The following is a 15060-nucleotide window of genomic DNA, read 5'->3' as shown; positions in this document are numbered from 1 at the left end:
CAGTATTCTTTCTATTTATCTCGGTGTGTGTGTGTGTGTGTGTGTGTGTGTGTGTGTGAGAGAGAGAGAGAGAGAGAGAGAGAGAGGGGGGGGGGGGGATCAGAGTAGACCATTTCTGTTTGGATCACTGAATTAGTCCAGATAGTTTCCAAAAGCAAAGTCCAGTGTGTTTACTTCACTCGCAAAATGTTGAAAGAAGCAGAGGCAGCGTGTCAGTCTAGATCTTTATTCTGGAGAAAAATGAGTCCCAGCCTTTTAGTGAATAAATACAAGTCACAGGCATCCCGGCCAGTGGAGCTGCATATGTGTAGATCTCTGGTTGTGATGAAGCAGATTTCAGTATCAAACAAATAACCCATTTAAAAAGAAGAAAAGATGAGTACATATCAATGGAAAGCACGAAAACAAAAATCATCGTAGGAAAAGAAGACTCTTCATTGTATGTGTTATAGCCAATATACATAATATATCACACAGCATTTAAGAATTAACAAAAACAAAAACACTTCTGCTGCTCCTGCTGGTGAAGCTTATAGCATCCCGAGACACTGGTTTGTAACTGGAGACAGGAAGTGTGGTCGAGCACATACAGGTGCATCAATGAGCTCAGCGGATTGGTCGTTTACAGCAAACACATGATGTCATTTTAATGACAAGGCACAAGTGCACAGAGCTACTGCTTCTCATGAGAAATGGTCCTAGTATTAGTTTGGCGTTTACTTTTTCCATCATTAGCAAAATTACAAATATCCAGCATCAGATTTAAAAACATCCGTCCATGAAACCACCAGCAGAGCTGCTTTGCCATCATATGGGATAGATGCTACAGATGAGATCTTACAAATGTTCATGTCATAAAGATGGTGAGTTGATCACAAAGTTGGTCATCTGGGGATTAAAATGCAATGTATTGTCAGCATATTACAAAATCCATTGAGTTTTTAATCACTTTTCAATTATTACATGCCGGAAATGTAGTTTTCTCCGTTTTAATGTAGATTTTGACATGAATGTTGATCAGAAATCCTTATTATAAGTCTGATATGGCACAAGTGCAGCATCAGCCCCAATACAACAGCAGAGATTCAGATCTCAGAGCCGTGATGCCAGCTGTCTTCCCACAAAGTCATCTTCTGTCACTCTCAAACACACACGGGTATTTTACACGTAAATGCTGTCATAAGCTGTTTCGTGATTGCACAGCCCATAATTAATATACAAGTTAAGGCTTAAGACATTCATCGCTCACATACTGCGACTGCATAGACAGGAAGGAAGTGAGAGCCAACAAAAACGTCTTCAGCAGGATATTCTTCATTGAGTCTCTACCAGTGACACCCCAAAGATTAAATAAAAATCACTTTTCTTATTTCTTGGCAACATTATTTATGTAATTGCCATGCCAGTGAGTATTGCAGATAAAAATGTACAGCAGTTGAAGGTTTTCCTTTGTTCAGTTGTAGTTTTTGTGATTTAAAAGTCACAAATTCAGTCAGAATACTTCGTCTTATATTCTGATTCACTACAACATGTCAGCATGATGTTGACATTAACATTGGTTGTGTCCAGAGCTAGATAGAAAGAAATATTTGGTTCAGATTGTCAGATTTATTGATAGTACAGAGGTATAAAGTGCTGCTATTTAAACCCCTCCCATACACTTGCACTCTCTGATACAATCCCTCTGCTCATCCTGCTGATGCCGGCCAGCTTGACTTTAGCACGGGCCGTCCACTTGACGGCAGCTGTTGAATCATTGGAGTCCAACAGGTTAGCGTAGCGGGAGGAGTCCTCCTCTTGACCCCGTCCACACCAGGAGGGGAGCTCTAACGCCGTCGCCGGGATGCTCAGGGAGCTGGGGGATGACTCTGCCACGTCCCCATTTTGGCTCTTGCCTACCAGCGCTTCATCAGGAGCAGTCTCAGCGAAGTTCTCCAAGTGTGGTGGTTCCCAACCTTCTATCTTCTCCAGTTTTTTGGCAGGGGAGATTTGCCTCATCGTCATCGTAACACTCTCCCAGAAGCAGTTGGCCTTCTCTGGCTTGTCCTTCTTCTCTTTCTCCTTCTCCTCATCCTTGATTTTCTTGTGAGACCTTTGAGCAGGAAATAAATATACAGTTGTGGTCAGAAATTTGCATTCACTGACATTTTAATATCAAGGCAATTTTGGATTTTTTTAATCATTTCTTTGATTTTTTTTTTTCTGGGTGGAATGATTGTACAGCATACATCTTTGATTACTTTTTTAAAAAGCACATTCCAGTTTATAGCAGATTTGAACTTTTTGAATGCTGAACATTTAAGCAATTTTCTTTCATATGAGCATGACAGTTTGGGGTTTCTTCCAAACCTTGGAAAAGTTGTGCCACATCTGAAAAACATCTGATTACGCGCAGTTGTTTGAACTGATGATTTCAAACAACTGGAGAGATTTAAATGAGTGTATGCAGATATGTGAGCCTATGTGGATTAGAAAAAAAAATACATTCACCCAATTCTTGATTTTTAAAGTCACTGCAGATGTTTGCTGTACAATCATTCCTGGTAGAAGAAAAGTTAAAAGAAATCATTCAAAGTACAAAATCACCATGACATACATTCCAACGATGAGTGCCTGTAAACTTATAACCATAACTGTAGTCTTAAACATGTTGATATATAACAGCCACTTACTAAGAACCACCCCTCCATCCTCCCCCTCCTCCCCCGTCCTACATAAACAGGAGTGTCTGGGTGGGAAACACTTACAGTGAGCTATTATATGGGAATTCCTGTTGTTTATCAAAGCAAGTGAACTGATTAAGATTTCCACCTTCATACATGTTCCACTTCCTCAAGGGGTCTGAAAGTTAGCAACAGCTGGACAATAAAGCTTTGGCATGCATGCATACATATATATATATATATATTTATTGTGGGTAGCTGTGACATGACTAAATATACACACAAGTGGTTTTGACATGGATCCATTATATTTAGTGAGGAGTGTAAATGTTTGTACTTCACAAACTTGACCAGTAATGGCTACTGAGTGCCTCTGTATAAACATGATGGAAACCAGAAATGTTGTGGGTAGTTGTGACGTGACTGTGCATTTACTGCATGCTATTAATCAATATGTCTATATAGAACTGCTGATCGGTAATCAATAATTTCAGAAAGACCATTTCTTACAACATTGCCTTCTACACCATGATAGAAGCGAAAACAGTGGAGCGCTTCTTATTCTTATTATTCATTTGGAGTTATTTTCTGTCACATATTCTACTTTGTGTTAGCTCAGTTTTTCCCCCTAGTAAGAGAAATATTTGGAATATGATAAAGGTAATAAGCGCATAACCTCACCCTTTGCGGTCAGCCAGCTTCTCTCCAGTTAGCAAGAAACGCTCGTCATCTTTAGATGAGAACATCTTCTTCTCCCTCCTGTCTTTCTTGGACATGATCTTCTTCACTTTGGCCTCCTGAGAGACACCAGCAAGACAAGAGTGTTTTTGAAATGCCGATCTGACTCGATTTCCCTCATCTGTTGCATGTTAGCTTGATATCTCTGTATGCCTGTTTGTGAGTGATTGATACACCCTGAAGACGAGGATTTCACAAAGTTGGCTTTGCAGGAATTGAGAGGAGCAGCATGTTCACACTGATGAACGTGCAATCTTTATTTATTTTTTTGGATTGGGGAGGGGGGAATTTCTGTTATGGGCCTCACTGGCATAGAGCACATTCCACCGGGAGATCCTCCACTCCCTCTGAAAATCCCAGCCTCCCCGTCACATCAGAATTCCTCCCTGCCATGCCCTCGCAGATTTCCGCCGAGCACTGACGCAGCCGCCCTTAGCGACCGCGGAACAAAGTTTTGGCTTTGTTTCTCGCCTGGGAAGAATTCCCAAGGTCAGCTATCAAGGTCTTGACTCCTACTCACATCCGTGCTCGCCTTTGCTTGAGTGTGCATTCTCAGTATACACAATATTACATGATTAATGAGCTTAACCCTGACATGACCTTTCAACTGCTTTTATTGTTCTCATACCTATGAAGGACTTTAGTTCAGGGGGCTGTGTGCAGTACCTGCACAGATCTCTGACCAGAGGATGCCACCAGCAGCTACAACAAACAAACAAACAATGAGCTGGATATGAAATCAGCTGTCTCCCAAAGCCTAACAGGAACACGTATGATAAGATCTGTCACCAACAGATAAAACAAACTTTACAAAACTACCACTACATAGGCTCCACCAGCTAAAGTCATACACATGCAAATACTTAAGATACAGCTCATATCTCTGATGGATCTTTAAACACTTTACTCAGTGAAAATGCATCATATCTCCCTCTGCATCTCACTCAGAGGAAGTCTCTTTGATTATAAGTAGAAAAAAAAATCCCAAATATCCTCCACTCACTTCTCATTCTGAACATGCCTGCAGGCAAACTGCCCCCCTACCAGTTTCCTGTTGTTTATTATCATCAAAAAACATTTACAAAACCTCATCTCAGCTGTTTCAGCACCCTGTCTCAACTCTTGACTGCCCAGCTCTTGTTCTCCGAGTGCCATCGAGTGTAAACTGCATAAGGTTTGCAGAAGCAGTTCGAGCTGTCCAGCAAAGAAACCGGAGATCCCGAAAGAGTTGGAGCCTTTCTGAATGGACGTATATGAGTGTATGTGCTTGCATGCATGCCTGCACAAATAGAGGCCTGCCTATTCTGCCACTGTGCTCTAACCTCTGGGCCTCTAGATCCAAAGCAGCTCAGTGACTGGCCAAGAAGGTAAAGCAAATGGCTCTCTGGCTCTCTGTGTTATTCACGCTTGGCAGAACAATGGAGGTGTTATGGACCAAATTCTTCTTTCCATACCTCTGACATTGAAGCAGAGGGATTGCTGCATGAATTGCACACATTGGGGATAAATTCAGGGGGGTTTTAAGCTCACAATCAGGCCTTGGTTATTATGAACATTATTTATATCACCAATTAATTTCATAATTGATCTAAAAACTGTCCAGTGCACCAAAAGCAACAGTTTAAAGGGGTAGAACCACAAACAAACCAAGATACTGAACTTTCATATACAGGAATCAAACCACTGACCCTCCAATTAATAAACAACCCACTCTACGCCCTGTGCTACCTCTCCTCTGCAAGGTGAGAGTTGTCTTCTTAGCCCATATCTTAACCCAATCTTCTTTTTTTATGCATAATTTACAGTCTTTATATTCTGTAAACAGAGCCCAGAGAAAACACAGGACTATGGGTCAAGTGCAATACCTTGAAAAGTTCTAGTGGATTTGCTTTTTCTAATGACACCAAAAACAGCTTTAAATAATACTTTTAAAAAACAAACAAACAAACAAACAACAACAACAACAACAACAACATTTAAGATATAAGCTTGTTTGAATTTGATAAGGTGAATAATAACATGTTCCCATATTTCCCACAAAATTTAAGCCAGCAGCTGGTTGTTTTAGCTTAGCTTTGGACTGAAAGCACACAAGTGGTTTTAGGGGCCTCATGTGGTAGTCATTGGGGTATGTTTTTTGTCCATTAATTTGCAGTTTGACTCGTTAACCAATTAATTATTCAATTCATTATTTTTAGCATTAGATAAAATGTATAGAACAGAGTGGTAGTTCTGAAAGTAAAGAAGCATCTGCCCATGAAAGCCTATTTTTAAGTACAAAAGCATGTTCATTAAGCTTAATGAACATTGTTGAAGCATCGTAGAGTGAAACAGCAACAGGTAACCTCCACTTTCAGGGCTCCCTGTGCACTTAGTGAGTCCTAATATGAGCTGGAACAACAGAGGGTGAAAGAATTGCAGCCTTCCACAGTGTCTGTGGCTATTTTCAGCCTTGTTTTTCTTCCACACTGATTGTTCCACTCCAAAAAGCCCAGCTCCTCGAAAGAATGCTCAGTTTCCTTCCCTTCTCCAGCTCGGCCACCCCGTCCTCACAAACAGGACGGTGTATGAAATATGTCCTGTGAACTGAGTCGAATACAGTGGCTATACAATAAAGCGAGCGACCAGCCGGGGTTGAAAGACAATGAATCACCTGTGTGCGGTTTCAAATCAGACTTAACAAGTTCACACACAGCACGCCTTTGAGTAAAGGACCGCCGTCAGCACAGATTATAAGATGAACAGAGCGCTGAGATAAAACTCAAAGGGAAGGGGATGTTGCTTCAAAGGCAACAACAACTGCCTGCCCCACATTTTGCACCACACCTCTAACTAGGAGATGCAACCAGATCTCAGAAAGTCTTCCCGCACTCCACCCAGATGTGATTCTCCTATGTAGGTGCACAAAAACCATCTTGCTAGTCAAACTTGTTGTGCTCCAGGAGGACACGCTGTCCATTTTTCATGATCTGAAGAAAGCCACGTAGTAAAATCTGGCTGATGAGGCCTTTGTCAAAGAATGGCACGCAGTGTCATTTCCTGTCAAAGTTGGCTGTGAACAGTGCACGATTTCCTGCAGAAGATCAGCTAGGAAAGTAAAGCATTAAAGAGTGCCACTAGAGAGTTAGCAAGCCCAATATGGTTATGGTTGATGAAAACTCGCAGGTTGAAGCCTTCTGCAAGTGAAGACTAACTTTATTTTCTCTGATCCACTGAGGCAAGGCATACAAGTTAAGGGGCAAAATGCTGGTGACCCTCAAGTACCTGCTGAAAAACAAGAGGATTCCCAGAAAAGTGGCCTTGTACTTGTCTTCAGCTACAAATGCACCTGCATCATGATTTTGAATGGAAAATATTCCAATTTGTAATTTTGCTTTGCTCAAACTATTTACAAAACCATGTTGTGATATGACATAAGAGGTTCCTACAAAATAAAAACCGATACCTTAGATGACTGAACTGAAGTGATTTAAATAAAAGAAACAGTCCACTGAAAGGTCAAAATAACCTATTTTTTTCTTTCTTGGGATAAGGCTGACAATACAAACGCACACAGTGACAAAACAACCCAGACAGTTTTCCAGCGATAAGGTTAAGGATAAGACGGGGGATGATGGCTGACAGCTGGTGTGTTTACAGATAAACAGTGCAGTGACACTGAGCTTGTGCATGCGTGCGTGTGTGAACTGACAGAGCATTGGCCATTTAAAGCATCTGGATGTTTTGGGCGACATAAAATTGACTCTTTCAGGGTCGATTCCTGCGATGTTCTGAGCGTGTGCACAGAAAGATAAGCGTGGGTCGCCTGAGTGCATATCTTTGAGCGGACAACCATCACGTGTCAACTGTGTAAGCTGATGTATGTTTGGAAGCAGATAGTGTGTTTGCGTCTGTGTTCTGTCTGAATAGCTGTGAAGGTGCTGTTTACCTTGGAGACTGCAGTGACGGCTTCCTCATCCTCTTCCTCTCCTTGTATGTCTTTGTTCTAGGACACACATACACCCGCAGTGAGTTAAGACAAATAGCAACCTTTCCCCGCCCCAAAACAGAAACTCTCACATTTTAAAGCAGGGATTGTGTGTTTGCGGACTGTGCGCATGCCTTCCTGTTAAAAAAAAAAAAAAAAAAAAAAAAAAAAAAAAAGGGAGGCAACCGTTTTCAAGTGCTAACACAAACACACCGTATTTGGAGTGCGAGATAGAGGGATGGAGGGATGGAGGGATGGATGGATGGATAGAGAGCTGGGAGAGATGGGGGGAAACCACTAAGCTCTGAGGGCAGATTTAAACAAAAGGGAGAGAAAACAAACCCATGACCTCTTCCCTTAATGGTCCTCAACAATATGTGGACTGAACAGAGCTATTTTGGTCTCATTGTGTTTCAGTCTGCAGACTGTTTTTAATATAGACGTTGTATTTGTGTTATTATTTGACACCCTTTGTTTTGGCTTTTATATAATTGCCAATGGGCTTGTGCATTTTGTTTAACCATGTAAATAACTCCATTCACCAATATTCTACCTCTTATTATTTATATAAGCAATTTTTATGGTCTGCTTTAATACTTGCATGTTTATCCACTTTTATTCCACAATGACTCCTCAAGACTGTAGTAGGTTATATACATTGTTAAAGGAATATTATAGTGATTAGAGCAAGCTGTAGGTAATAAAAGCACTGCGCTGCAGTGGTTTGACTCATATCTATCTAATAGACTCCAATTTCTTCATGTAAATGGGGAGGCTTCTTCAAATACTTTAACTATGGAGTTCCACAGGGTTCTTTCCTAGGACCAATTCTGTTTACATTACATATGCTTCCCTTAGGCAGCATCCTTAGAAGGCATAGCATACATGTTTTCTAGAGTATTTAAAAGCAGACTGGGATGCAGAACCAGGCTCTCTGAGCCTGGTTCTGCTGGGGGTTTCTTCCTGTTAAAAGGGAGTTTTTCCTTTCCATTGTTGCCAAATCGTTTGCTCATAGGGGTTCATCTGATTGTTGGGGTTTTCTCTGTTTTCACTTTATTATTGTAGGGTTTAACTATAGTTGCACACCCACAAGAAATATGCAAGAAACAGAAAGAAGCAAACAATAACAGTTCACTAAATTTTCATTTTTTTTCCAAGACCGTTATATTTGCACTTCCACAAAGCTCCTCTAGTCTACAATTTGAAGTATCCTCGGCAATCATCCCAAACCCAGAGTTGCCCCTGATGCGTGAACACTAGCTTAAAAGTGCTTAGGTATAGGAAAAAGGGCATTTGTGTGAAATGGATGAATTAGGCCTGCAGCAAGAAAGCACTTGCTCTGAAAGTAGAAGTACTAAAGTTTACTGTAAACCTAATGGAGTTTTTATCAGAACAGTAATCATTTAGTTACATGCTACAAGAGTGTTTTCATTTGTTAGCGTCATAAAATTACCACGATAACTGAATGAACAAGTATAGTTTAATGTATTCAAATAGAGGTGGGTAAATAAAATCGGCATTCTTTCATATTAAATTTGAAATACACTTTTTTATGTTTTTGTGGAAGTACACTCCTAGTAAAACATCACACCTAAATACAAACCACTACAAAATATATTGAGGATCATTATCTTTGTCACTACCTCAGTCATTCCCTTACGACACTTTTTCCACCTCACTTTTTCCTGGAATTCTTGTGGACATTTCCAGGTCCTTTTCTTTTACCACCTGCCCACCAGTTTCAGTCACCTGACACCTCTGTCATCTCTTCCAAATCATGGCATAAGTATTTATACCAGCCATTATTTCGGCTTACAGTGTCAGTGTTATTTCACGCCATCGTTTTATTTCAGCTGTATTCACATCTAACTTGTATCTCTTCTTAGAGTCTAACTGTCTCAACTTCTACACCAAGATGCCAAATGTGACAATAAGCAAAAGCATTTTTCAAAAGCAATATTTGCACTTGAAAATACTTTACAGTTTGATAAACTTCAGACTCCTTTAGAATTTTAAATGACACATCCCATCATCCATATCTTGCAGTTTTATTACTTAACTTGCCCCAGAAGACTTAAGGATATTAAATCATGATAAGTAGGTTGATTGAAGTCATTAATTGTACAGCCAAGCCTCTATAGGAGCGGCGCCAGAATTCCTGCTAAATGATCAAAGCTGCATTAACTTTTAACATCTCCAAACTCTATGGGACAGAGGAGGAGAGATGGTGGTTGGACATGTCTGAGCAAAGTCTGCTGGGTCTCCGCCACCTGAGCTGATCAAAGATACAGTCTCACACAATTGCTGACTACTGTTTGAGCGTAAAAAGCATTAACAACTTCAGAACAGAGAGTGTGAGGGGGGGGGAGGAGATTCAGGGCAAGGGGGAGTAGTGTTTTGGAAAAAAATCCTCCTAACAACAGAGATCAGGAGTTCTTATTTCACACCCCCAGGGCGGCCTTTTTTGCATTCTCACTTTCCCTCTTTGTGTCTGCACACATTTAAGCGCAGTGTTTCACAACCGAGCTTGCCGGGCGATAAAGAACCACTCTGAATTCCAATACCAAAGAAGCGGTATTTATACTCCACATTCTCCAAACCCAGGGACACAGAAAGCATTTAAGGAAACAGTTTAATGTCTTGGGAAATGTGCTTATTTACATTTTTGCCAAAGGTTAAATGAGGGCATGCATGCCAGTATCACGCCTGTAGACTGAATACCAAGCAAGTTTGCTCGGCTTAAAAGAAAGCCTGTAAATGGAGAGAAAGGCCACATGCTTGTTCATGGAAGCAGAATGAACAGAGCACCACTATTAACACTCTAGCCACATCATTTGAATTGATGTATACCTACATTTTTTGGGCTTATCATCATCTGCATTTTATCCCAGTTGTCATTACCCCTACTTTTCTCTTTGTTTGTGCTGTTGATTCCTTAACATGTACCTCTTTCAGTTTATTTCCTGTTTTATTTTGAAGGTTTGATCCTTTTGTGGCTTTTACTTCCCTCCTTTGATCGTTTCCCCACTCTCCCAAGTGTCGGATTAAACTCACCTGTTCCTTGTTATCCATCCGTGTAGTCTTTATCAGGTTGTTTTTGCAATCCCCATATTTTCTCTGCTGGCTCTCCTTCTTTCTAGATTCATCAAAAAAAAAAAACTAAATAACCTTATACTAAACGGCTTCATAAAATAGACTCCCCCACTGTTCCCATTCTTCATCCCAAGTTAAACAAGCCATCTCCTGGTCCCCGTATTGAACAGCTAAATGTAGAAAGCATTCAGACAGATCCTATTTATGACATTTTTAGTGTTGGACTGAGGCAAACTTGTGAGCCCAAACAAGTGTCTGAGGTCCAGGAACTCAACTCTCTTCCCTTCAGCAGGGGATCACATTTCCTTTACTATCCTCTTTATGACTCAATGATTTAGAAGTGAGGCCTTCAAAGGTTCGCTAGACGTGATGTATACTCTTATTACCCCACTTCACAGTCATGGTGGTTTTATATAAGCATTTAGGAGTGTTACTGCAGTAAGCCACAGACAAACAGGCAAACACACCTTCTGCAAGCTGACAGCTGCTTGCAACTTGTTGAACTTCAGTAGAAGTGAGTGGCAAAAGCAAGCAGGCACAGGGCCTGCTGTCACCCCGGTGCACTGTTCATAGACAAAAGGAATGATAGTAACTTCAGGCTATGCATTTCTCTGCTCTTGCTCTTTTCTCCCTCCCTGTCTTTGTGTTTTACTTGTCCGTATCTGTCCGACTGCAGGTCTCTCCACTATTACAACCAAAGAGATCTGCTGTCTTGTGATGACGATAAGCAAAAATAAGATTTTGATCAGGAGATTTAAATACGTGGAAGTATATTTGTCAGACAAAATAACAGAGGAAGAGGTGTGAGATATAACACAATGAAGGTCGCTGGCTGACTCTTGGGCCACCTGGATATATGTGGGTGGAGAAAGCTAAAGAGCAGGATTTCAGATTCTCCTAAGCAGAAACTTGACCCCTGATGGCTTGAGTGTAGGCGCACAGTAGCCAACAGATCAGACTATTGTTGTTTTGAGTAGTTTCCAGCAATGTTCTCTTTTTCAGGAAAGCTACACTTAATACCGAAAAATGGTACAGAAAAAAAAACTCCATACAGTGTGACTCAGCACAAAGTTCAGGACAGAGCTCAATCGACAGCCTCAACAAGACCATTTTGGTTTTCTTCATGATTATCACTTAAGTAGTCATGTGTTTTTCCCATGTTGTGCTTACAGGCTGTCATCTCGTCTATTTTCTGTCCTCGATTTGTCAAGATAATTAGTAGATTTGGTACTTTTTGTAGCTTTAAAGTGGATTAATCCTTTTTTTTTGGGGGGGGGGGGGGGGGGGGGGGGGGGTCTTTCTTGTTTTTTGTTTAAAAAGTACAGAAGAATTCAAAAGGCTATCCCTGCAATTTCATTGTGATACAAAAATGCTGCAGATTCGCTTCGCTCTCCTCTTCGGTTGCTCTGCATGTGGTAAATCAGACAGTGCAGCTACGTCAGTTTGAATAACTGGAAGGAAAAAATCTTTCCTTTGCAGACTTTGTTATCATAACTTTAATCCTGACTTCATCCTGTTGGGTCTTTGCTGTGTTTACAGCATTTTATGATCTGACCCCTGACCCTTTTATGTACTTTACTGCCATGCAGACAGGACAAGACCCCCCCTCCACCCACCTCCTCCTTGATTGCTTTCCCAGGATCTCTAAAGAGCAGCTGCTGCTCTGATCCTAGGTCAGTTTATAGTTTTTTGTTTGTGACCACTGGCGACAGAGACACAAAGTGAACTCAGAGCAGCTCTGTCCCCTACACATGTAAGGGAAACATGCGTTATTACTGGAGGTTGATAAAACTAAGCCAAGGGTCACAGATATCAGCACTGTCACAACAGCAGATGAAAAATGTTGGGAAATGATGTTGGTGGATTTTCCCAATTGTGTACTGCATGACAAATGTATACATGTAGTCTGAGGTGTATACAGGGATGGAGGTGCAGGCAGTGAGTAAAATATGACACTGATATGATTAAGGAGAGCATTTTTATGTAATTGGTGTTGCAAATGTCCTTAAAAATGTGATTCACTACTCGCTCTACCAAAAAGAAACCTAAAATCATGGCTGGCCTTTTAAAGAAGCTTTGATCATGCATACAGTAAGCTGATTACATACCGCAAGCATGACAAAAGCACATTATTTTGTGCCTCCAACCTTTATGAGGAATAAAATATCCCATGAGTTTTAACAGATTTATCTATGTATCCAGAGATTTGGAAGCCGCCCGTCCTCCTCCTCTTTCACTGGAGCTTCACTATTCAACTAGATGTGAGCACCTTATGCTCACTCAACATAGGTTTTTACTCAAAACCTGATCCAAGTGGTTAAAAACACCACCACAAGAATCTCAACTGATAAACATGTCACCTTGCTATTTCTTATGAGCAATGAGTCGTGGCTGGCTATCCTTGTGTGTCTGTGGGTGCGTATGCATCCTCCCCCATGCTCCCATCAGCATGACAGAGCCCAGCTGCTTACAAGTGGTGATACAGAGGTTCTTTAGACCTCTCACACTCTTATTGTTTACCTGGAAAATATGGGTAACAAAAAAAGAAGAAGAAAAAAACACAACCCACAACAAACAGGCATTAGTGAACCATGCCTTCTTAAGTACCAATCACACCTCTGACCTTTACGAAAACTGCAAATAGATTCAAAGTTGCATGTAAAACCTAACCTACTGTACATTAAATCATATCCATCTCTATAATAACATGCTGAATTTACCCTCCTGTATTTTATTTTATTACGTTTTAATTTAAATTATATTTCTTATACTTGAGCAGTATTGTGCCAAAATTAGTCCACACACTCTAGCTCTTAGATTCAGGCTCCCTTCTTTGACCTCCAAGCTGCATTTTCTAACCTGAGTTTCAGCACTTGTGCACCTCCTCCATTTCTTTGTTTGAAGTCTATTTGGCAACTTTTATGAGAAGAAAACATAAGAAATAGAAGAATTATGATTTGTCATTATTTAAACAGATGTATAATTATTCAGGCTACTTTATATTCTTATTTGTGTTTATTAAAGTCATTTTTAAAAAGCCTGAACAGGTGAAATCAATCATTTTGATACAGTTTTCGTTTTTTTGTTTGTATTGCTACAATTTTACAGCTTCCCGAGTTCATCAGAGTATAAGCGTACCATTATTAGCAGTGAATGCCTCTGTTTGCTTTTTATCCGTGTCATTACCTTGTAGGAGTGATGATAGTGCCAGGACATGTCGTCCTCCTCTGACGCGTAATCCACCAGCACTTTACTCTTGGTTTTCTTAAACATATCTCCACTTGTCGCTGAAATGGACCGTGTCGGTCCTATAGAGAAAAAAAAAGTTGTATGAGAAACTCTGAAGTCGACCCCGCACTGTCCTGCGTCGCTTTGTCCGTCTTTTCTTGATAACTCTTTCAGCGACGCATCACCCTAGCCTTTGAACTCTCTCGGTGGTTTCTCCAGCCGAGAATCGAGACCGCTTTCTCCGTTAGCGGCTCATTCATAGACGTGTCAGAAGCTAGGTGACGATCGCGATTCGTTTCGTAATAGTTTGTCGTGCGTTTTTACGCAGTCTGCGCGACCACCTGGAGCTCAAGCGCTCGCTCCTCCCATATCCCCCTGCTCCTCCGACTGCTTGAAGTTGCCATGGAAGACAGAGGAAGAGGTCACACGTTTCATCTCCAGCCAATAACAACGCAACTCACCTATAAATGAAGAGGAAGTATACAAGTATACGCCAAGAATAGCTGTTGTCACTCTCTCCCCCTCTTTTTTTATCTCTTACCAGGGAGTCAAAATGTATAAATAGCGACATCAGTCTGTTTTGTATTTGAATTAAAGGCGCAGAAGAAAAACTACAGTGTCAAAACTATTAGCTTCAACATGCTCTTATTAGTATGTTGCTGCGTTGTTTATTCTGAAGTGGCACCAGTCATAATTTATTTGTCATTGGGGACATTAATTTATAACATGTTATTGGTCTTGAAAATAACCAAGACTAACATTTCTATGTGTATGTGTTTCGTATAAAGACGCACCAACATGTAACACAGTCTAGAGTAAATTGACAGAAAATCGAGATACCTTAAGGTGCATGGAAACTGTAATTACTCGAGAAAGGCTGGACATGCCTGTTGTGTCACATTTGCTGTCTTATCATTGTGGCATTGTATTTCCATAATCTGTTTCCCATTTGCAGCAAGACTCACTGGAAGATTGGGGAAAATATTATTTTGGTCTGTGTTTCAATTAAGTACCAAACAACTTGTGACACCTGCGCTATTTTCACCCTTAAGAGCACACAGTATTCTTTAATTTTAAATATTTAGTTTAACATTGCACTTTACTTATCTTTTTAAAGAAAGTTTGGAGAATCACCAATTGACCTAATCTCTCACATGTCTTTGGACTGTAGAGGAAATCCATATTACCAGGAAGGAACACACGCAGACATGCAAACTCCTCACAGAGAGACCCCAGCCTGCATTTGAACCCAAAAACTTCTTCTTGCTAAGCGGCAACACCGATAACCACCAGACTACTGCGCTGTCCCAAACTTTTGTTTTTATATTTTAACTGAGCTTCTGTAACAAAGCAATTTCCCCCCTGGGATCC

General features: G+C 40.7%; 1 protein-coding gene across 3 annotated transcripts; it reads right to left on the bottom strand.

Annotated features, from left to right (window-relative positions):
• Positions 1–194: 194 nt before the first annotated feature.
• On the bottom strand, positions 195–14072 carry LOC308396459 (testis development-related protein). 3 transcript variants are annotated; one of them, XM_080881774.1, is made up of 5 exons: positions 13648–14072; positions 13321–13377; positions 7330–7386; positions 3345–3460; positions 195–2092 (listed from the first exon to the last, which is right to left on the bottom strand). In XM_080881774.1, exons 1-5 carry the CDS (start codon positions 13732–13734, stop codon positions 1639–1641), a joined length of 771 nt encoding a protein of 256 aa, XP_080737900.1. In that variant the 5' UTR covers positions 13735–14072; the 3' UTR covers positions 195–1638. The 3 variants fall into 3 exon arrangements, with proteins under 3 accessions (XP_080737900.1, XP_080737902.1, XP_080737901.1); XM_080881776.1 differs by lacking the exon at positions 13321–13377 and adding an exon at positions 10423–10504; XM_080881775.1 differs by lacking the exon at positions 13321–13377 and having other exon boundaries at positions 196–2092.
• Positions 14073–15060: the final 988 nt, after the last annotated feature.

The sequence above is a fragment of the Rhamphochromis sp. 'chilingali' genome (assembly GCF_963969265.1).
Source record: "Rhamphochromis sp. 'chilingali' genome assembly, chromosome: 5".
In the NCBI taxonomy this organism is placed as follows: Eukaryota; Metazoa; Chordata; class Actinopteri; order Cichliformes; family Cichlidae; genus Rhamphochromis; species Rhamphochromis sp. 'chilingali'.
This window is presented reverse-complemented; position numbering and strand designations above follow the sequence as displayed.

Excerpts from the sequence above, each read along its gene's own strand:
- LOC308396459 (XM_080881774.1), bottom strand. The coding sequence starts at position 13,734 with ATGTTTAAGAAAACCAAGAGTAAAGTGCTGGTGGATTACGCGTCAGAG. Across the intron at positions 13,378-13,647 it reads ACTATCATCACTCCTACAAG|TTGCCAAATAGACTTCAAAC; the intron begins GTAATGACACGG and ends TTCTCATAAAAG. Across the intron at positions 3,461-7,329 it reads CCGTCACTGCAGTCTCCAAG|GAGGCCAAAGTGAAGAAGAT; the intron begins GTAAACAGCACC and ends GGTGTCTCTCAG.